At 43.6% G+C, this 21962-nt stretch overlaps 1 protein-coding gene across 1 annotated transcript in view; it reads left to right on the top strand.

The window, feature by feature from the left end:
• Positions 1-6581: 6581 nt before the first annotated feature.
• The window catches only part of ZCCHC2 (zinc finger CCHC-type containing 2), a 49895-nt gene continuing 34514 nt past the window's right edge, over positions 6582-21962 (top strand). Inside the window, exons 1-3 of the mRNA XM_080682998.1 lie at positions 6582-7600; positions 19124-19235; positions 21626-21702. Coding sequence (XP_080539124.1) covers positions 6674-7600; positions 19124-19235; positions 21626-21702 — 1116 coding nt within the window. The 5' untranslated portion in view covers positions 6582-6673. The remainder of the gene's footprint in view (positions 7601-19123; positions 19236-21625; positions 21703-21962) is intronic.

Here is a 21962-nt window from a genome sequence, read left to right as displayed (position 1 = left end):
GGTCTGTGTGCTGTGTTGTCAGGGATGAATGTGCAGCATTGGCCCCAACATTACATATCATCCTCCTTCTTCTGCCTGTTCTCCCAGGGCACCCTGCTGCTGGCATCTAGCTATTCACTATCCCTTTAACTGCATCTCGAGTGTAGTTAACAAGCCTTTGCTGGTTCTAGAAAATATAATTAATCTACCACATTCTTGTTCACAGTGGGCCACCAGCACAGGACAGACTCAAACCCTGCAGCAATCTGATTTCTATCCTTAAACTCCTTGGCACTCCTCCTAGAACCCCAATGTGTGTATATGGGGATCAAAGGAACCCCCTAGACTCTCTTTCCTCTTCCTAGTCTGTCTGTCCATTGAAAAAGGTTTACAATATGCCAACGCGAAAGGGATAGCCAGTTGTATCAGAGTGCAAGGTGCACTCCATTTGTTAGGCAAGGCCACAAGTCAGGGTCCCCCATGACACCACCATACATCAGCACGGGGTATTGGCAGTGCAGTATGATGGGCTTCTGAGGATACTCGGCCATTTACGCATCCAGATACATTTCTCATAAACTCTGAGCACTGTTCCCCTCCTTGAGTGGCAGGAGGTATAGTTTACATCAGAGGACAGGCCAGATCGTTTTGGCAGGGGGGTGGGGGTCCTAGTTCTTTACTTCTGTTGGATGGGAACAACAGGGCAAGAGTCTTACAGGAAGCGTTTCCCCAGGTGGTTTCCTCCTGGTACAAGGCAAGCACACATTCCATCCCATTACTGTCTGAGGTCCAACCGAATGGGAATGGGACCACTTGGGCCTCTAGCCTTCCGGTCACGCAAGCGTAACAGTCGCTTTTATTTAGGGCGTGCACAGAATATTTAATCCATTCCACCCAGGCATTCGTTCCCTTATATCCTACTTCTATTTGCATGGTGGTGGCAGTGGCCTAGGGGATCTTGTCCTGTGACATCTACTCCTAAATCTAGTCCTAGCCAATCTTTTGACCTAAAGGCTGAAATATCCAAGTTATTCAAGTTATCTATAACCGATAACTGGGTAAGCATGATCCAGATTGTACACATTTCTCCAGCCCACATTGTAAGCCCCTGCAATTTGCCAGATTCCTTAAGCAAATAGAGCCCAGTACATGATGGTTATTAAGACAGCTCACAGTTTTTAGCATCACTTTCAAGGGGATATGTCCTGGTATGGCTGTTCAAGTTGAGGTGTGTCTGCCCTTAACCCGTGTGTGATGGGTCCAACCTCGCTCTACAGTCCAAACAGCAGTCTCTGTAGTAAGCAAGACAGGTAAGGTCCTTCCCAGGAGGGTTCCAACTTGCTTCCCTTCCAAATCTTGATTAGAACAAACATAGTCTTCCGGTTGATGGCGATAAACCAGAAACTCAAGAGGGCCTTGGGTCAGGAGACCTTCTAACCCGAGAGAGATTAAAGTAGAAGAGATACTCAGTACACAGTTCTTAAGAAATTGGTCCCTAGTTTCCATTGTAGGAAGATCTTGAGGCATTCCAGGGCCTATTGGAATCACCTACAGCCAACTCTTGGCTCATGCATGAGGTTACCTGATTGCCGCGGGTCTTGCTTGGGCCCTTCCTGGGTTGCTGGCTGACTCTTGATCCCGAGCTTGTAGTCGGCCCAGGGGTAATGGCTGTCCCTCCTCACCGAGGCCGACGCAACGTGGCAGCGGGGTGCACCGCCTCAGGAGACGGGTCCATTTACCCTGTGGCAACAGACAGTATCCCGGACAAGCCCCCAAATTATTAGAAATAAGGCAAGCCCCCCAAGTTAGGGGTCCTGGTAGAACACAAAACATACTCAGGAGCCAGGCAGCAAGGCAGACATATTTACTTCTACGTAGAAGGGTGCACACACATGGTCTGGAAGCGCGTGCACACCAAGCAGGAGGGCTGCTTGAGTTTTCTAATTAAGATGTAATTTTAAAAACATGTGAATATTTCCCTTCCCAACAACTTTGCACCTAATGGTGAAAATGCCTCCCTCAATTATTACATTTGGTGGTTGCAAAATTATACCTTGCTTCTAAATTTTTAGTTGGCATTTTTCTGTAAAGAACAGCTAACTTTCCCTGCACCCTCCTCCACCCCCCCCCCCACTTTTTTTGAGAATCCCTATGGATTTGGATTCTTTTTTAAAAAATTCATTGGTACCATCTTATTCTTTTTGATACTCAAATTCTGCCAGATTAGGCCAATGGGAGCCCCTTCATGCAGAATATGCAATTATTTTTTTCCTAAAGATGTATAGCAATAAGTAATTTACCTGTTATTGTATGTAACACCTTTAGGCCAGATTTTTAATTGTAATCTTTAAAAACAACTTAAAGGAGCATTTGAGACCTTGCTTCCTGGCAATTGTCAGTTTTGGCTCAAATAAACTCATAAAAATTCTCTAAAAAATAAATAAATATTTAATTTCTCTTAAATGTATGATCTGACTAAGCAAAAACATGTGACCCCACTAAACAATTTATTTTTGAGGTACCTTAAACACATGACAATTTAAGTGATCAAAAGAACAGACACTAAGTACAATGACATCAGACATATGTTGATTGCTTTCCCATCATCATGTTTTCCTTCCTCCTTTACAACAGCTCTTGATTCTTGTCTAGGGACCCACATGATTTTGAAGAATCTTGACTCCACTTCTCTGGTTCCAATGAAATTACCAGGAATGGGCATGTAACCTAAGCCAATTCTGTTAGCATGAATCTCAGGACCAGTCTGGGTTGGGACACAGATGAAGTTTTCTCTTCTATGCTAGATATAAACAAGGATTCATGTGATCCCAGGGGCTGTTGGCAGTTACTTTTGGTTCCTGGAGTATTATTCAATCATTTGTTTATTCAACAAGCATCTACTGTGTTCCAGTTATCAAAATATAAAATTGAGTAAGACATGATCACTGACGTGAAGATATTTATATTCTAATGGAGGAAACAGACAGGGAGGTATAATGGGCAAAGGAGCAAATACGTCAATATTCCAAGAGAAATTCTTGGTATGGATCAGATTGGCTGCTTCGAGAGGTAGAAGTGGCTGTATCGTTTTTCTGTAGTTGGTATCATTATTAGTCTGTTCTGAACCATACAATTAATTGTGGTTTCAGTGAAACTTTTTACAGTTACCCAATTGCGAAAGGGAAGGTATCCTCAATTCTCAATCACTGGCTATTGTCTTTAACCTAAGGTATAACGTGAAAAGACTTATATGTAGTCTTCTGGCTACATATAAATATTTGGACAGTAATGTCAATAATAGCATCCTCACTGTTAAAGAGGCAGATAAAATAAAGTATATTGAATATGCATTAAATATCATCTAGGGATAAGAGACAGTAGTACTTTGTGTCCTTGAAGATGCCTTTTATGGGATATATCCATCTCATGCAAGACTTGGATACAAACATATACCCTCCATTTCCACAGTAACACTATCTGGCCCATCTGAATGATTAGACAGATATTATATAAGTGGACCTGGTGGGAGGAATATCTTCCTAGTGCATCTTATTAGAATCTTCCAGGTAGTTTTTCCCAATTAAACACAACTATATCTCACCCTGGGATTTCCCTGAAAAGGACTGCAATATACATCACTCTTTTTTTTTTTTTTTTAAGCTTTATTTATTTTTTATTTTTTTTCAAATTTTTATTAAGGTATTATATGTGTACATATCTTACCATTGCCCCTCACCCCCACCCCACTCCCACACATGCCCTCACATCACTCTTAATTGAAGGTGCTCTCTCTCGCTTATGTTAGGGTGGGAAAAGCATTGAGGCCTAGTCTAGTGAAATGAAGTATGGAGAGAGGGTTCTGAAACAATCCACTGGAGGATAAAGAGGAAATTGTCCAGCTGATGGTTGATAACCAGAATCATAAAATCATGTATATGATATGTGTAGGAACTTTGATCACTGCATTTTCTAACATTGGCCAAAGACAGAAGTACAGGTCATCACTTTTTATTACAAATCTAAATTCTAACATAAAATTTATTGATCAAGTGTGGAGAGTTCATTCATACCAATGGCTTCTTGTTACCAAAGGAAATAAATATACAGACTTTTTGCCTGAATCACATATAAAAATCACCTCAGAGGTAAAAATGTTAGCTTACTACACAAAATATCCGGATCTAGACAGGAGACTGACTGTGGACCTGTGAATATCTAGCAAGAATAATATTACTGGTTGCCCAAAGTACTTCACCCTACGCTTTATAAATGTGGGAACAGGAGATGAGATAGGGTTGAAAATTACAGGCAGTTGATGTTGATAGCAAAAAAGGGCAAGAACTGTTAAAAAGCCTTTACAGCCCAGCTGGCGTGGTTCAGTGGTTGAGCGTAGACCAATGAACCAGGAGGTCATGTTCAATAGCACATTCCTAGGCTATGGACAGATTCCCCAGTGTGGATATGCAGGAGGCAGCCGATCAATGATTCTCTCTCATCATTGATGTTTCTATCTCTCTCTACCTCCCTCTCTGAAATCAATAAAAAAATATATATTTCAAAAGTCTTTACAAAATTTTGTCCTGATTTTAAGGATTTCTACATTACACCCAAAGAATGCAAGGGAATGGCAAATCACATGAAAGAATGCCTTTCACATAGTATTTTGCCAATCTCAAATGTGTTGAAAATAATTCTTTATCTCCCCATTTACCAATGAAACTGATGTAGGCTTCAGTTCAGCCTTTTACTAAATTATAAATTAGCTTCTCATGGCATGAAGTTGTGTGATAAGAAGGACTCAACACAGGCTCTCCCACAATAGATGTCCCACATTTTAGAAAAGAGTATCAATGTCATTCTTACTTTTTTATATACTTTTTTACATGGCTACATAGTAGAACTTCTTAATTTAAAAACATTGATTTTTTAAAAACCCACCACTTAAAATTAATCTTCAACAGATCCAGTTGGGTCTTAAAATATATATAGCTTTTTTAAAAAGGCGGTGCCAGTGATATATTTTGGAGTTCTTTAAACTTTAAAAGCAAGTCAAGGTTCTTACCTTCCTAGAGTGAGTCACAGGGAATTCACAAAGGCAGAGTATTCAAAATGTCAGTGTTACCCACAGAATCATTACTCGGGCCCCACCCAATGTGGCTCAGTTGATTGGGTCCTCCCTGCACCAAAAAGTTGCCGGTTAGGTCAGGGCACGTGCCTGGGTTGCGGGCTCCATCTCCCCGAGGGCGGGGGGGGGGGGGGGGGGGAGGGACTTGCAGGAGGTTTCGTCTCTCTTCCTCTCTAAAAACCAATTTTTAAAAAATCTTTAAAAAAACAAAACCCTACCCTGTTTGCCCCCTCCAGTAATAACCTCATTCGCTGATCCCCTTTAATTAATAAATACAAAATTTAAAAGAAATATTACTTGGCAAATAAAATGATTCCCAAAAGATGGAGAGTCCAGAGGGGGCTTTTGCTATAAACTGTCGTGGAAATAATTTCCAAAGAGCGTTACAGACCAGAGGCAACCGTTAGGCCAAGGACCGCCACACCATTGCGTCCCTCTCCGCGCAGAAGCCGTGGCTCGCCTTCGGGTCGGTCCGGTCACCTCGGCGACCCTGGGCCGCGCCCCACCTCTGTCGGTGCAGCCCACAGTAGGCGTGGGCGCTCGCTCCGGATCTAGGAGTCCGCCCCCCCCCGGCCACGCCCACGCCCCTGCCTCCAGTCCCAGGCCCGCGATCCTCAACACAGAGTCAAAACAAACGATCCCTGGGAAGTTGTAGTGGGAAAAGTCCCACTGCTGACTTCCAGGAGGCCGGCCAGGCCCCGGAGGGCAGAACGAGCTCCAGCTGGGCAGCGAGCGCACTTCAGACGAACGCGGTTTCCACGACGCGCTCTACGCGACTGCGAGGGCACACGCGGCGCTGGCGGAGGAGGGGCGGCGGCCCAAGCGAGCAGGCAGAGCAGGGGAATCAGGAGTGAAAAGTGGGGTTAGGGCCTGAGGAAAAGATGAACTTCCCCACTTCCCTCCTCTCACGTGCGCCTCGCACGCCCTTCGCCGCACGCCCTTCGCCGCGCTCTGGCTCACCCAGCCGCCCCACCACCACACCCGCGTCCCCCCACCCGCTGCCAACAACTAGACATTAAGACCACGCGGAAACTGCCCGGAGGGAGGCGGCCGGGCAGCAGTTGGGCGTGGCATCGTAGAGAGAGGCGGGCCCTGGGGGCGGGGAGACCCACGCAACCGTCGGGTCGGACCACTGATTGGCTGAGGTGCCTGTGCGAAGCCCGCAAGCGTCTCCGCCCGGACCGGCTGCCCCTCCTCTTCTCCCAGCTGCTTGGTCCGCACTGGCTCGTGAGGGAACCGCTCCGGCGTCACCGCACCCAGCACGGTGAGGACGACGGGACCGAGGGAGGTGGAAGGAAGACACGCTTGCTCGCTCCCACCCGCACTAGGGCCCCCTGAGCCGGCGCGGAGCTCGGGAGGAGGAGCCGCCGCAGGCACGCCCCGCCTCTGGCCCGGGAAGACGACGCCAGCGACCTCGCCAGCCGGCCGCCGCCCCCTTTGCCGGCGGAGACCCGCCCCTGACCCTCCCCCGGCGGCATGGGGGAGCCCCGCTCCTGACCGCTGCGCCGCGCCTCGGCCCCCGCCCCTCCGCCCGCCCCCGCTCGCATGTCCGCGCCGCCTTAGCCGAGGATGCTGAGGATGAAGCTGCCGCTGAAGCCAACGCACCCCGCGGAGCCGCCGCCCGAGGCGGAGGAGCCCGAGGCGGATGCGCGGCCGGGAGCTAAGGCGCCGCCGCGCCGCCGCCGCGACTGCCGCCCCCCGCCTCCCGCGGGCCCGCTGCGGGGCCACCCGCCGCCGCCGCCCCGGGGGCTCGGGCCGCCTGTTGCTGGCGGAGCGGCGGCGGGGGCGGGCATGCCAGGCGGCGGCGGCCCCGCGGCGGCACTGAGCGAGCAGGAGCGGGTGTACGAGTGGTTTGGGCTGGTGCTGGGCTCGGCGCAGCGCCTGGAGTTCATGTGCGGGCTGCTGGACCTGTGCAATCCGCTGGAGCTGCGCTTCCTGGGCTCGTGCCTGGAGGACCTGGCGCGCAAAGACTACCACTACCTGCGCGACTCGGAGGCCAAGGCCAACGGCCTCTCGGATCCGGGGCCCTTGGCCGACTTCCGAGAGCCCGCCGTGCGCTCGCGGCTCATCGTCTACCTAGCGCTGCTGGGCTCGGAGAACCGCGAGGCCGCCGGCCGTCTGCACCGCCTCCTGCCCCAGGTGGACTCGGTGCTCAAGAGCCTACGCGCGGCCCGGGGTGAAGGCTCGCGGGGCGACGCGGAGGACGAGCCCGGCGAGCACGGATTGGACGGGGTTGGCGAGGAGGACGCCGAGAAGGAAGGCTCCGGCCCGGAAGGCAGCGGCGCCGAGTCCCGGGCCAGCGATGGGCTGGGCTTCAGGGCCCAGGAGGAACTGCTGCTGCTCTTCACCATGGCTTCGCTGCACCCGGCCTTCTCCTTCCACCAGCGGGTGACCCTGAGGGAGCACCTGGAGAGGCTCCGCAGCGCGCTCCGCCGGGGCCCCGAGGACGCGGAGGTGGAGGTGGAGCCGTGCAACTTTGTTGGCCCCAGGGCCCAGGTAGGGCGCGCGAGCCTCCCAGACACCGCGGGGCAGTCACGCCAGGCAGGTCCCCGGCTTGGGTTTGGGGCACCACTAGGCCGAGCCTGACCCCGGCGGGCGCAGGTGTCTTGGATTCCCCACCCTGTAGTACCTCCCAGCCCTGTAGTACTAATCTTCGTTTTGCTGGGCCGCCTCTGTTCCACTCACTGCGCCAACCTCCTCTCCCTCTCTCCCTCCCCCCCGCATTCACAGGCACCCGCCATAGCAGAATACTCTAGAAGTCTCTTCCGTAGCGGAATCGCCACGGAAAACGTGGTGCACTCAGCCCGAGTCCCCTCTCGGATGAAGGGTCTCTGGACATTTTTGGCTTTGAGCATCTCTCGGGCCCTAGGTGCTAGGAAAAACGAAGCGCTATAGGAGCCGGTGTGTGAGCCGCAGCCTGGCCGTGGGCAGTGCCTTTACTTTCTCGTCGGGCGCTCTGCATGCACGTTTTAAAGCTCTGCCGTTCCCGTTGGACAAGTGTCCTGAGATGCGCTCCCGGCGTGCTGCCCTGCCTTGCCACACAAGGGCCCTTTTTGCTCAGTGTGTGCCTGGCTTACAAGGGGTCGTAAGGGGCTTATGGCTCCTGTTCAAATAACTTGATTTCCAGAAGAAATCGGAAGTGGAGATCTGCGAATTGACTCAAACTAGTTAAGGAGTAGCGCTCCTTGTCTGTGTTGGGAAGGAGCTCTCCTAAGGTGAGCTGGTTATACTTTTATCTCTGGCATAACCTGCTTTCCAAAGGGCTTGAGTCGTGTCTCCAGATTTGGGTCTGGGAATATTTGTTGGGCCTTTACTGTGGGCATAAGTGTTGTTTTCTAAAAAGTTATTAAACACCAAAGTGTAGTAGACGAGAGTCCGGATGAGTCACTTGTGGCAAACATTAAGGAAGATGAAATTTTTATAGAGCTGTGAAAGTAATTTAATAATAATATAGACCCCATATAAAGTTCTTGAGCATAACAATTTAGTGGAGGAGAGGGGAGGCGGTTTCAGTTAGAGTAAAAACTATGTACAATAAGAGTTTATTTTTGTGGTTCACAATTATTTAAAAGGTATTAAATTGGACGCCTTACTTTTCAACCTAGGCGGTTTCCAGGCTGGTATACTGGAAAGGGGGTTTTGCTTTTGCCCTCCCCCGCCCCTTTCCTGAAACTGAATTTAACTCATATATCTGAATTGGGGGGCTGAAGATATTTAGTGCTAATGTAAGCCGAGCCCCTCCTTTTTAAAAGGAGGCTACTGTGAGGTAACTAACTCAATGTTAGGATATAATATCAAACTCAGATGTAATGTAATTTTTTTGAGTTTGAAATTTTATCTACAAATATTTACTAGTAGCATGCAGCTGTGGATACTGGTGGTAAAAACTCAATTCTTAAGCCTACTCACTATAATTCAGAAACGTTCCATATGCACTGCCATTAAATTTCGAAAAGAAAGCCTGCACTCAGGAACAATACTTTCATTTTTAAAAAAATTATTGGTATAGCTTATATTGTAAAGATAACCTTAGATTGTAAGTAGGTTTAATAAAAATGCTAGGGTGGAAACCGTTTGTATCATTCCATTCATATCATTACAACTAGAGTAACCTATTTGAGATTTAACTGCTGGGAGTCTTGTCTTTTTTCCTTTAAATTTTGCTTGTCATGCAAGTGTTGGAAGGCGACTAGACAAGAAGAGATGCGTGCACACCAGAGTAATGAGATTTTTATCTTGACTGCAGTGTGTGCCTTTCCTGGCATCCAGTGAGTGCCGGGAGGGGGGATTGGAGAAAGTGAGGCTGGGCAGGCTGCCATTAATTTCAGCACTTCCCTTGCTTGTCAGGCAGTGCCCAGTGCTGTGGCCATGCGCTGAAGTGGGGAACAAATCATAGGGGATACAAGCACTACAGGTGACGCTGAAGTCTATTTCTAGACACTAGTAGTGTGTGCTACTTTTCTCTCCTGTAGTTTACAGTTATTTGCGTCTCATTAAATTGTTACGACCTCGCATTTTCTGCTGCTAGCATGGACTCCCGAGTCCTCCAGCTGTGGCATGCTCTGGCCTTGACATTTCCGCTTTGGTTGCTTGCAAGCTGTCACTCCAAAGCTGCTGATGGGGGTGGACTGCTTTCAATCCCCTTTTCCTGTAGTCCAACCCAGCTACTCCGCGACCTTCTGCCGATGCTCCCAGGGACGAGTGCTCACCTTGGGGTGTGCAGAGAGGCTCCCGAGTCTCGCGTGTCCTTCGTGCGTCAGCGTAGCGGCTCGGCGTAGATCCCTGCGGTCAGGCGCGGCCGCGGACCCGCCCCGGGCGATGGGGGCCTGTCCCGCGGGGCTCCCCCGCCCCTGCCCAGCAAGATGGCTGCCGCGCGCCGCCCACGTGACTGTCGTGCCGGCCCCGCCTCCCTGGGGGCGGGCTGAGGGTGCGGCTGGCTCCGGGGTGTTCTCTGCCGGGCCGGGCCGGGCCGGGCCGGAGTGTCGAGCCCAGTGAGAACCACGCGGATGGTGGTGTCCGGGAACTCTGGGGAAATTCCTGAGGCAGCCTTTTATTGCCCCGGAAGTAACCTTTTAGGCACACGTTTCTAACTTTTTAATTGCTTAGGAATCATCCTATTTCTTACTGTCTTAGTATCCTCCATACTAAATGGATACAGTAGGACTCATCTTTAAGGTTTTGTGTGGGGTTTTTTTTGTATTAGAGTAAGAGTGGACTAGCCCAGAATACCGTTCCTGGCTCTTTCAAGACTTGTATTCTGTGCCTAGTATGCAGTAATCTCTCTTTTAAAAAAATTTTTTTAAACATATTTACAGGTAGAACAGGTGTTTTATTTCGAATGCTCTATTAATTATATGCTTTAAAATTGACCAGGCTCAGCAACTGTTTAATGACATACCATGGTTAGGATGTTAATGGCTGAGGTGATAAGTCCACAAACTTAACCACTGGAATATACTTACTAGGTCATTTTAGAAAAATGGAGGAATATTACAAAAGTATAATTCTAACAGTAACATTTCTAGAGTTTTCTTGTGTGATTTGGGTGATTTTAGAATAAATGTTATATTGGATTGTAATTAAAGTGTTGGCATTGCTTTTTGGAGACTTGTGTATAAAGCTCATGCTCTTCATAACTGTAGTGGACTGCCAGTCGCTTGCATAAAAGTAGGTCAGTGGGCAGTAGTGAAAATACTCATTAACTGTATACTAGGAAATGTGGGTGATTGATCTAGTTACAGATTTCGTACATAGCATAGCTGAAAAGACTTGGTTTTAAAAATGGGTCCCAAACTATAAATGATAATGTTAGCAGTAGTAAAACAAATAATAATAAAACCTGCATAAATATTTTAAAAGGTAATCGTTTTTTTTCATTGAAAAGAGAAAAGACAACCAAGTTTTCTCTCTCTGAATGCCTAAAGACACTCTTAATAGTTCACAAAAATGAATATTACAATTGTGGAGACTTAGCTCCTATTTAGCAACACAAAGTTGAAAAAAGGATAGTGGTTAGTGGTTAATATAGTGGTATGGCCATGTTTCTCTGGAGATTGTGTTTTCAGTATCCTCAAAACTTAGTTGCTTGGCAAGTAATACTAATGTTTGAATTAAAGGTAGAAACTGATAGATCATCCTGTGTCTTAGTGTTATTTGAATTCACAAAACATATTTGAACTCACAAAAATTAAGTGGCCATGGGACCTTCACTTAAAGAAGTCAATGGGGTTACTAAAAAAAGAAAACTACAAAATTGTTACTTTCTCATAGCATAGATTAAGTTAATTAGCTATTTGTATTTGACAGAGCAAGTATCTCAACTCATTTTAATAATACAGATTATGTATTGGTAATGTTGGGGCCCAAAAAAGAAAAATTTAAAAGACTTTTATCATAAATGCCCTACTCTAAGATAACCTGAGTGTATATGTGGCAACCAGAACCCTGGTTAGACAGATCACGGACTTAAAATAAGAGGGGAGAGGTTAGAGTTAGGTTTTCAGTTTTACTGTATTAGGCACTGAAAAGATGCTTTCTAAAAATGATGTTTAAAAAGAACAATTCTAAAGCCCACAGGTAATAAATACTGTTAATTTGTTGGCCACTGCTGGGAGATTTTACAGTGAAGAGTCTCATTGGGGCATTGAGAAGGCTTTCCTCCTAAAAAAAGGGATAATAATGCTTACATTAGGATTGTTGGGATTAAATGAACAAGTACCTATAGAATAATTCCTGGCTCAGGATCTTCAATAAATGTTAGCAATCATAGGTCAAAGTTAAGCCTTGTTTTTAAGTTTGTAGAAGAGTGGGTACAGCATCTCACAGATTGAGAGTGGGATCAGAGCTAGATAGCCATGTCTTTTATGAGAAATTTTAGGTTGATTTGGCTGCAGCAAAGAATAAAAGCACTTAAGTTATAACTGCCTTTTGGAAACGGCTTTTAGAATATCAGAGTTAAGTAGTGATTATTTTAGTAACAAATGGGAGCTATTGGGTATTACTTGTGTTTTCTGTGCAGTGGTTTTCTCAGGTAAGGAGAACTAGAAGTCACATTTATACCTCAGTAGGAGAAGAGTGTTGTGGAGATGGACAGGAAGCTAGTTCTTTTTCTGAAATATATAGATATTTTTAAAACTACCTTTGTTATATTTTGTGGGGGGCGGGGACAGGAAGTATGTTGTAGAGGCTATCAAAGGCCTTGAGTGATAGCCATGTTTAGTAGATCACTAGATTCAGAGGCTTAAATTCTGCCACTAGCTCTTTGATATTAACCAGGGCGCTTAGATCCCTGTGAGGTTGTCTTAGCTGTAAAATGGGGATGATAACTACCTTTTGAGATTGGCATGATTGACTTAATGAGATAAGGTACAAAATAATTCAGATATTATCTGGAGTACAAGTTCTCTGTTGAGAATGATGCTCAATGCATTTTTCTTTTCCACTAAGATGTAATCATCCAGATTGTTATATCAATTGCTTTTAGGAATGGTTTTTTTTTCCCCACTCAATAAAAGTCCATACGGTGTAGTATTTTCTATATTGTTCGCTGTTACCATAACTCTAAATTGATTGGTGTTCAGGAAGGGTGGGTAATTGAAAAGGTAGTATTTGAGAGACGTTTATTTGGAACAGTTATTTTTGTAATACACTGTAAAGATCTGGTATGCTACAGATAAAAGAAGCCCAAAGGAAAAGAAAAAACAAAACCTCTCAGCATTTCTCTGAATCACAATTCATTAAAATACATATTCTCCCCATACTAGATTTATGAATGGGAATGGAGAAAATACATGGTTTTAATTTGAATTATCATTAACTACTGTGATTTGTATTCAGTTTTCACATTTAGCTAGAAAATGATTCTATAAATTAAAGCTATTTTGCAGTTTTGTTAAGTTACATAATTTTTTGTTAGTTTATAGCACAGACTGTAACCCATGGATAATTAAGGAACATTTTTGTATCTTGTTTTATAAATACTATGTAGATGGCTGATATTTAAGCTTATTTAATATTTTTGTCCTTTCTAGAGAAATACTGAGCCAGTATTTTTTTTTTTTTTTTTTCAAAAAGAAGCAAAAGGCCTGCACTCCCTTCAAAGCAGATGAGCTTCACTTTTACAGACTATTTTTCATTATGGAGGACTGTATGTGATAGCACTCCTTTTACTCATAGAGAATGCCTTGTCACAAAAGCCTCTTTCATCCAGTCTATGTAAACAGTCACTTTAAAAGGGAAATGCCTAATTGGGTGTTTATGTTACAGGTGGCAGAGCTGCTGGGCACACAGTAGTCCATTTCCTTCTGTTCTTCCTATGCTCCAGGGAACATTTGGTCTTTAATTCCTTTCTAAATGTCTTAGAGCATTAGAAGGGTTTTATGTTCATTCAAGAAATAATTTATTTGAGGTCAGATTAGATTTTAAAAAGGTCACTTTGGCAAGTATAGTCTTGCCAAGTTTCAGTATAAAATAGGGATATCATGTATATACTAGAGGCCCGGTGCATGAAAATTCATGCACTGGACGGCGGTCCCTCAGCCGAGCTTGCCCCCTCTCACAGTCTGGGAGCCCTCAGGAACGGGAGGTGACCTGGTGATCAGGGGAAGGCTACGCCCCATCACACCTCTGCTGCTGCCACTGCCAGCAGCGCAAGCCTTGGCCTGCCCTGGTTACCTGAGCCTCGGGCGGCCCTGGGCGGCTGGGCAGCTGACATCTGAGGCTTGCCTGTGCCTCGGGCCGGCCCTGGGCGGCTGGGGGGCTGAGGGGACTGGGGCACTCTGGAGGCAGGAGCGTGGAGCGGCCAGACCCACCTGGGGGCAGGTCTGGCTGTGCTGCGCCTGCAGCTCCAGCTGGGCTGAGGGGACTGGGCTCTGCCATATTGTGGGCGTGGCAGTCAATTAGCATATTCCCTCCTTATTGGCTGTGGGCGTCGCCATCTTTGAGGGCATGGCAGTCCATTAGCATATTCCCTCCTTATTGGCTGTGGGTGCTTCCATCTTTGTGACTGTGTGAGGGTCAATTAGCGTATTCCCTCTTTATTAGATAGGATAACTGCTGTGAAGATTAACATGTATATGAAAATGCTTGTTAAACAAGATATATACTCACACGTATGTATCAATCTATATATCGATTGTCAAAGAGTGACTACAGCACAATTTGATTGATGTGGAAAAACAAATATAGAAGTTTGAAGAGAATACTAGGGGTTGGGTTCAGAGGGCCTTGAAGGTCAGATGAAAGGGATAAGTTTCCAACAGGTTGCAGTGGGAGTCAGTACAAATTTATATGTGTTTCTGCTTGCCTGTGGTATGTCTGCCTGAAATGGCCACTGTCACTTTAAACTTAATGTGTATGAAAAGAATGCATCATTGATTTTTAAAAAAACACCTTCCAAAGTCATCCAGTTTTCTCAATACTACCATTATACTTCTAGACACTCTCTGATTTGCTTGATAACCTAAATCCTGGCTCCCCTCATATCCTGAGTCCACCCTTTCCTCATCCTTGCTGACACCATTCCCTTTTGGGACTTTATGCCTACCAGGGGTCCTCAAACGTTTTAAACAGGGGGCCAGTTCACTGTCCCTCAGACCATTGGAGGGCCGGACTATAGTTTAAAAAAAAACAACTATGAACAAATTCCTATGCGCACTGCGGGCCCAGGACGCGTCGGCTGCTAAGCAGGACAGGCAGCGGCACCCGGCGGGCCGCATGTGCCCCGCGGGCCGTAGTTTGAGGACCCCTGGCCTAGACTTTTATAGTTATCTAACTGGTTCCCATCTGTTATCTATTGCATACTGCTGCCAGACACATCTTACTAAAGCAATATTATCACATTTTCTTGCAGTGATGGCTGGAGCTTGGCCACTGATAAGTCTTTGAACTCAAAATCTCTTTCTTCCACAATTTCTTCATACATCTTACCTCCCATTCAAGGCTGGCTCATCCCATGCCATCACCTTTCTTGCATAATGGTAGAACAGGAGGTTGGTAAAGAAACACAGGTGCTGGTGCTAAAGAGGGGGACCCCAGCTTGGGTCTAGGTAGGAAACCATTACTACTCCCCCTCTGCGTTCTAGACCTTTGTAGTTTTGTGGTCCAGTGATGTATATTTTTCACCATTCTACCTGTCAACTACAGATGGTGCTGTTCAGGTTGAAATAGAAACAGCAAGGCCAGTTCTTAGGTAAAAGCTGCCACCCTTACTTCTCTTTTATACTCTACTCCCCTCTTCCCGCTAGGCTTCTTTATCAACATTCTTTTTGGATCTTCTCTAATTGTGCATCCTACAAGTTCAGTTCTTTAGAAAAGGCAATGACATCAACAATGTTAATATTTTTATTTGTAATAAATTCAGAGTTCCCAAAATACATAGAAAGTTATAGTGATGAGTTTCCTTCCCCCATATTGTTTCACCCATCTGGTTCCAGTCAACCCCACACACACATACACAGATAACCACTGTTCACAAATGTCATGTTAAGAACAGCTTGCATAGCTGCTATTGCAGTGGGCTGTGATGGAGAAGAGTATTCACAGATTCAGTAAATCATCTGGCCCTTCACCCCACGTTCATTTAGCCAGGCTTTTAAGAGAATTCTGCCACATTGGCTTTGTTGAATCACCTTATCCCCGCATTTCTGGTTCAACTAAACAATAAGTTATGTAGGAAGAGCATCCACAATCATAGAATCCATATCATGCTCTTTCTGAGCTGTTGATTCATTGGTCCCCCTTCCCTCAACCTTTGGGTTAGTTTAGTTGTTTGAGCATAACTTTAATATATTTACCAGTCATGTTTCTCCTCACACCAGAACTTGCCTTTCATCACATGCTATAGGTGATTCAAGGCATTACTTTGGGTTGGATTGGGTTGTGCTATTTCATTGAGTAGAGATGAGAAAAACATCTGCCTTCTCTACCACATCCTCTCAATTAAAGAGACAGGCAGTAAGTAATTCTTAAATTCTCCCTAGAGAATTCCCTCTTCTTCCACCAAAAATGGATAAAATTTGACATTTCAGTAATGTTTCTGATAATGAGTCATTTTCTAACATTCAACACAAGACATTCTAGGAATCTTGCTTATTAAATAATAACATGCTTTGGTTGTAGCCTTTAAATAAGAGAATTTGAAAGCTATAACTGTATAACCAGTTACCCCAAAATTTAGTGGCTTACACCAACTATCATTTTATTATTTCTCGAAGCTCTATGGGCCAGGAATTTGGACAGGTAACTAAAGGTGAGGTCTGTTTGTCTCTGCTCTAGAATGTGTGGAGACACAACACGTCTGGGGACTGGAGGTGCTTTCTCCCTCCCCACTCTCTGTGTGTTCCATCCATAGTTAGACCTTTGTTAGAGTAGAATGAGGCCTGACCTTTGTTCTCAGGGTATGTTTTTAAAGAGTCTTTTTAGGCAGTCCAGCCATTTGACTATTCCACAAACTTTCCCACATTTAAGAAATCTCAATGTGTAATTGTGATGGACCTTAATGTGTAAAAATTAAATCTTAGTAATTTCTGGAATGAATAAGATGTCTAGCTCACTTGTGTTACTTGACATGTGGATTTGAGTTAGCCAGGAGCTCTCAGAGTTTATTAAACAAGGAGGCTTTTTCTTGGTTGCTAAATTGTGTTCTTAAAGTAACTTCAGACTTTAAAAATGTGATTTTGATTATGAAGCAAACCACTTTCTCATGGTTACTTCAATATAATATTTGTGGAGGCAACATTGTGGTAAAAAAAATATAACAAAGTTTTCTATTTGACCCTTTTTGATTGTATAATTTAGTGGCATTAAGTACATTCACATTCATATTGTTGTGCAACCATCACCACTGTTCATCTCCAGAACTTTTCTTTTATCCCAACAGAACCTGTATTTACTCCCCATTTCCCTTTCTCTAGCCCTATTCTACTTTCTTTCTCTATGAACTAGGTGCCTTATATAAGTAGAATCATACAATATTTATTCTCTTGTGTCTGGCTTGTTCCACTTAACATGATGTCCTCAAGGTTAATCCCTGTTGTAGTATCTGTCAGAATTTTATTCCTTTTTAAGGCTAATATTTCATTTGTATACCCCACCCCCCCCAACACACACCATTTTATCTGTTCATCCCTTGTTGGATGTTTGAGTTATTTCCACCTTTTGGCTATTGTGAATAATGCTGCTATGAACATTGGAGTACCAGTTATATGTTCTAGTCTCAGTTCTTCTGGGTATACCTCTAGAAGTGGAATTGCTGGATCATATGGTAATTCGATGTTTAATTTTTTTTTTTTTTGAGGAACTGCTGGACTATCTTCCATAATGGCCACACTATTTTACATTCCTTACCAGCAATGCACAAGGTTCCAATTTTTCCAAATTCCTGCCAATACTTATTTTCTGGTTTTTGGATAATAGCCATCCCAATGGGCGTGAAGTGTACCTTGTGGTTTTGATTTTTTTCATTTTCCTATCGAAAACTATTGGGTTTTGTATATTTTGATTTACATTGGAAAGTGTGTGTAATTTTTAATTTATGAACCACATATAATCATGGTAGAAAAATATTCTATAGGAAATGGTTGACCTCGTCACTAAACTTTTTCCAGCTAACACAGGTATTTGAGAGGAGTACAGTGCTTTATTTGTATTGATTTTTAAAGTACTTTCAGTAGTGTTAGGCCAATGTGGTTTTATTACTTTGTAGTAAATGATTATATGGTTTGGGTTGGATATACATTGATTGTGTTATCATTAGAAGAATTCCTGTATCCAACTTTTAAACATCAGTAATGATGGAAAGTGATGAATGCCATTGTGCTAAATGTTTTAGAGGTTGGATGTTGATTTAAGAGGTCTGTGTTCTTCTCATTAAGTGGTTCTTTGTAGACAATCTTTATTTCCTTGGGCTTCTAGAGGAAGACAACTACTGTATAAGGCTGAAGCTTAGCTCCCCAGAGTAGCGAATGTGATACTTTATTCCCAGAGAGAGAGCTGTCAACTGGCAGGCCAGGATGCATAATGAGACAGCAGAACAAAATATTTTACAATAGGATTTTTAGGAAGTTTCGGCTGTTCTGTTTGCTTCATTTCTTCCCAGTGGTTATCAACCTTTTTAATGCCACGACCCTTTAATACAGTTCCTCATGTGGTGGTGACCCCCAACCATAAAATTATTTTCGTTGCTACCTCATAACTGTAATTTTGCTACTGTTATGAATCATAATGTATATATCTGTGTTTTCCAATGGTCTTAGGTGACCCTGCTAATGGTTCTCAACCTGTGGGGCGACCTGCTGTAGAGCCTAAGAGGTATTGGGTGTTATAGTAACAGTCCACACATGATAATGCTGGAGAGCTGTGTGTACACCAGCATGCTCTGTATTCCTTCAAGCAGCAGTTCTCCTAGGAGTAAAACTCACCCCAGTTCACTGATGATTGGCTGAGCAAATTCAATTAGATTTAGAGCACCTAGTTACCGTGAGGTGGTTTAACATTAGTAATAAACTCACTGTCCATACACATTCTTGTTTAGAAAGATTTGGTTTTTTTAATGATACCTTTTGTAAAACATTTTCCCAACAAAGCATCTTGTTAGACTGTCACTAAACCCAAGTAATGAATAAAAATTGCATAATAATTAATGTAAAGAATACCAATGTCCTTACATAGTGGGGGATTAGCATAAGTGGGGGATTACCATCTTTTATTTATGTTGCTTCGATTCTGGTTCACTTTGGTATAAAATTGACATCATTGGCAATTCTGAATAGTAATATGCAAGAAAAGTGGGACAGTGAGTAATTGATAGAATATTGCTGTTAAATTAAGATAAATATTGATAATTTTTTCCTTACTCCTATGACACTTTGCACCTTTCTGCCTTTACTTTGTAATCACCTATTTGATCTCTAAAAATTGCTATTAAAAGGGTTGCTACTAAAAGTACAAGACTTAAATCTGGTTTATTTTATAGAATGTACTCTTCTAAGTCAATTAACATGCGCCCCTTTTCTGATCTAGAATGACTCTGCTCATGGTGATTACGTGCAAACTTATGAGGCCAGTTTAATAGAACACGCCCCAATACCTCATGACGGACTTACTGTGGCACCTCATAGAACCCAGCGAGAAGGTATGCTGTATTTTTTGCTAACTTAAAGCATCTATAAGTGGAAAGATTGCAGAGTCTATTTACATTCGTTCACTCTAACTCTTCTGTCTCCTTTTTGGAGTAGAGAAAGCCTGCTGGTCCTTGGTTTAGTTCAAAAGCCAGTCCTCCTACTTGTTTGAGTCTGCATCTGGGCTATAGCTCCACACCACTCGGTCCACCCTGGCATGTGCTTACTTGGCCCTGCCTTGTAGTCAGTTGTCTTCAATCTGGTTGCAGGTCTTTGGAGGGCAGAGACCTTAACATTTCCCAAAGTTTTTATTATAGGGCTATATCTGTAGGATGTGCTCAGTGGCTACTGAAAAAATTAATTTTATAGAGGATCACTGTAAGAGAGAGAAGAAATTTCTTACAAGTCCATTCTTCCTGCAGTAATGCAGTTTTCAAGAGGGCTGGAGATGGGGGAATGAAAAGACTTTGCTATTTGAAAAGAAATGAGTTTAGACATGCTCTTAACATTTGGGGAGTCCATTACCTGTGTTGAGGGAAACAGTGAAATGGAAAATGTAGTCAGTTACCTGGCAGCCTTGGAAGAGTGAAGGATGGGCGAGAAGCATCATGCTAGTTATCACAGCTTTGAATTGACCTTATTTTATCTCTTTTTAGTCCAAATAATAATCCTTTTGGTGTAATACATTTTTCCTTACAGAGGAAAAATAGGTAGAAATGTTTAATGTTTAAAAAAAGTTTACATTTCTAATCAAGAATATTGAACTACTTGAATCATAGATTCTTCCACCAAGCACACGGATCATAGGAGTCACCTAAAGGGAGTTTGGTTTTACAATGAAGGTCCTTTAAAAAAAAAAATTGAAAAGACTACATCAAAATGCTAATAGTTAGAATGGTACTAGAGATAATTTCTTGTATTCTTAATATTTATTAATCCTCACCTGAGGATATTTTTTCCATTGATTTTCAAAGAGAGGGGAAGGGGGAGAAATAGGGGGTGAAAGTGGGGGGAAGAGAGAAAGAGAGAGAGAGAGAAAAACATCTATGTGAGAGAGACACATCAATTGGTTGCCTCCCGCACACTCCCCAACTAGGGCTGGGGATCCGACTTGCAACCCAGGTATGTGCTCTTGACCGGGAATCCAACCCGAGACCTTTAGGTATGTGGACTTGAGCCACACCTGCCAGGGCTGTGTAGTTAATTTTTAAACAAATGTTTGTAATTCATGCTTTTAGTTTTAATGTATGAAGCTTGGAGGAGGATCTCACATTATCGGCCATTCCTCACCACATACTCTTTTGTTCTCTCGTCCTGATTCTGATAGATCACGGCAGGTTTAACTTGAGATCAAGGCTGAAGACATAGCCATGTTCCATAATGCCCTAGTTGTCCCCTATCCATAGCCTACCAGTTTGCAGAAGTAGAGCTACTTTATATATCTGAACACAGATTAGTTCAGATGGCTTTTATTTAGTAGCATCATTCTTTACATAATTTAATAGAAAAGCTTTTGAAAGCAGCAGACCCTCCCTTTCCACTTTGGCCTGTATGATGCTATGGGAGTTCTGAGGAGTTACAGGCTTCTCACCTGGCTTTTGAGATTTTCTTTTGTCTTCATCCTCAACATTTTTCACCCACTAAGGGGAAATTGGCCCAGAAGCAGGCCACCAAACACTATATATTTGGAAACTTGTCACAAAATTCTGGCAATGAGATCTCCTTAGTTTATTATGAATGTCTGCTTACCAGCAAATTTCTGTGTATGTTTTCTGCTTTCTCATTGCCCACCTTCCGTGATCTATAACAACCTTAATTCTTCCTGTATACTTTAGTTACTTTGTATATTCTGCTTCATCTGATTTAACTTCTTCCTCTAAGGCAAAGCAAATCTTTCCCTCCTCTTCTCCATCTCCTGTCCCCTGGATCCAGCAGTGACCACGCTAGTCTGTTGAGTCACTTTCCTAATTTCTTCGCTAAGACCTTTATCATCTTCATTACTACCAGCCTCATTATTGTTTAAGTACGTTTTCTTTTGGATGAATCTGAAGTGCTGTTTTTGTAGTAATATGAATAACAAACAGTTTTGATGATTATCATCTTGAAAAATAATCTTTACTGCAGGCACCTTTTATTTTTTATCTTTGGTGCTTAGCAGAGTGCTTAAATCTGCTTAGAAATTCAGCATGCTGAATGGATATAGGAAAAATTACTTCATGGATGGATGGCACATTGCTATGCTTCTGGGTGTTTTTTTTTTTGTTTGTTTTTTGCTTAATCATGATTTAAGAGCAGTAATTAAGATGAAGATAAATAGCTTAATTGTGTAGCATTTATCACATTTGGTAATTGAAATGTGTGTCTAGTCTCTGTAGAACAAGTCAGCATGTTTTCTTTCTTTCAGCTGTACACATTGAGAAGATAATCTTGAAAGGAGTCCAGAGAAAAAGGGCTGACAAATATTGGGAGTACACCTTTGAAGTAAGCTACTCTCACCCACAAAAAATGCCTCATATTTTATGTTAAATAATCTTCTGGAAAGAATGAACATTGATCTTTGGGAAAACTTCTGGCAGGTTTGCTAACTTAGAAAAGTTAAACAAATGTATACCTTTGTCTAAATTAAGGGGATGTACTGCTTTCAGTGTGTTCTGCATGGTTTGCCAAGTTTTTAGAAATTGTACCACCACATGAAAATTTCTCTGACAATAATTATCAGAGTTTAGATTAAAGGTATAAGA

This window comes from Plecotus auritus (genome assembly GCF_963455305.1).
Source record: "Plecotus auritus genome assembly, chromosome: 8".
Classification (NCBI taxonomy): Eukaryota; Metazoa; Chordata; class Mammalia; order Chiroptera; family Vespertilionidae; genus Plecotus; species Plecotus auritus.
Note: the sequence above shows the minus strand (reverse complement) of the source record. Positions and strands in the feature narration are given on the sequence as shown.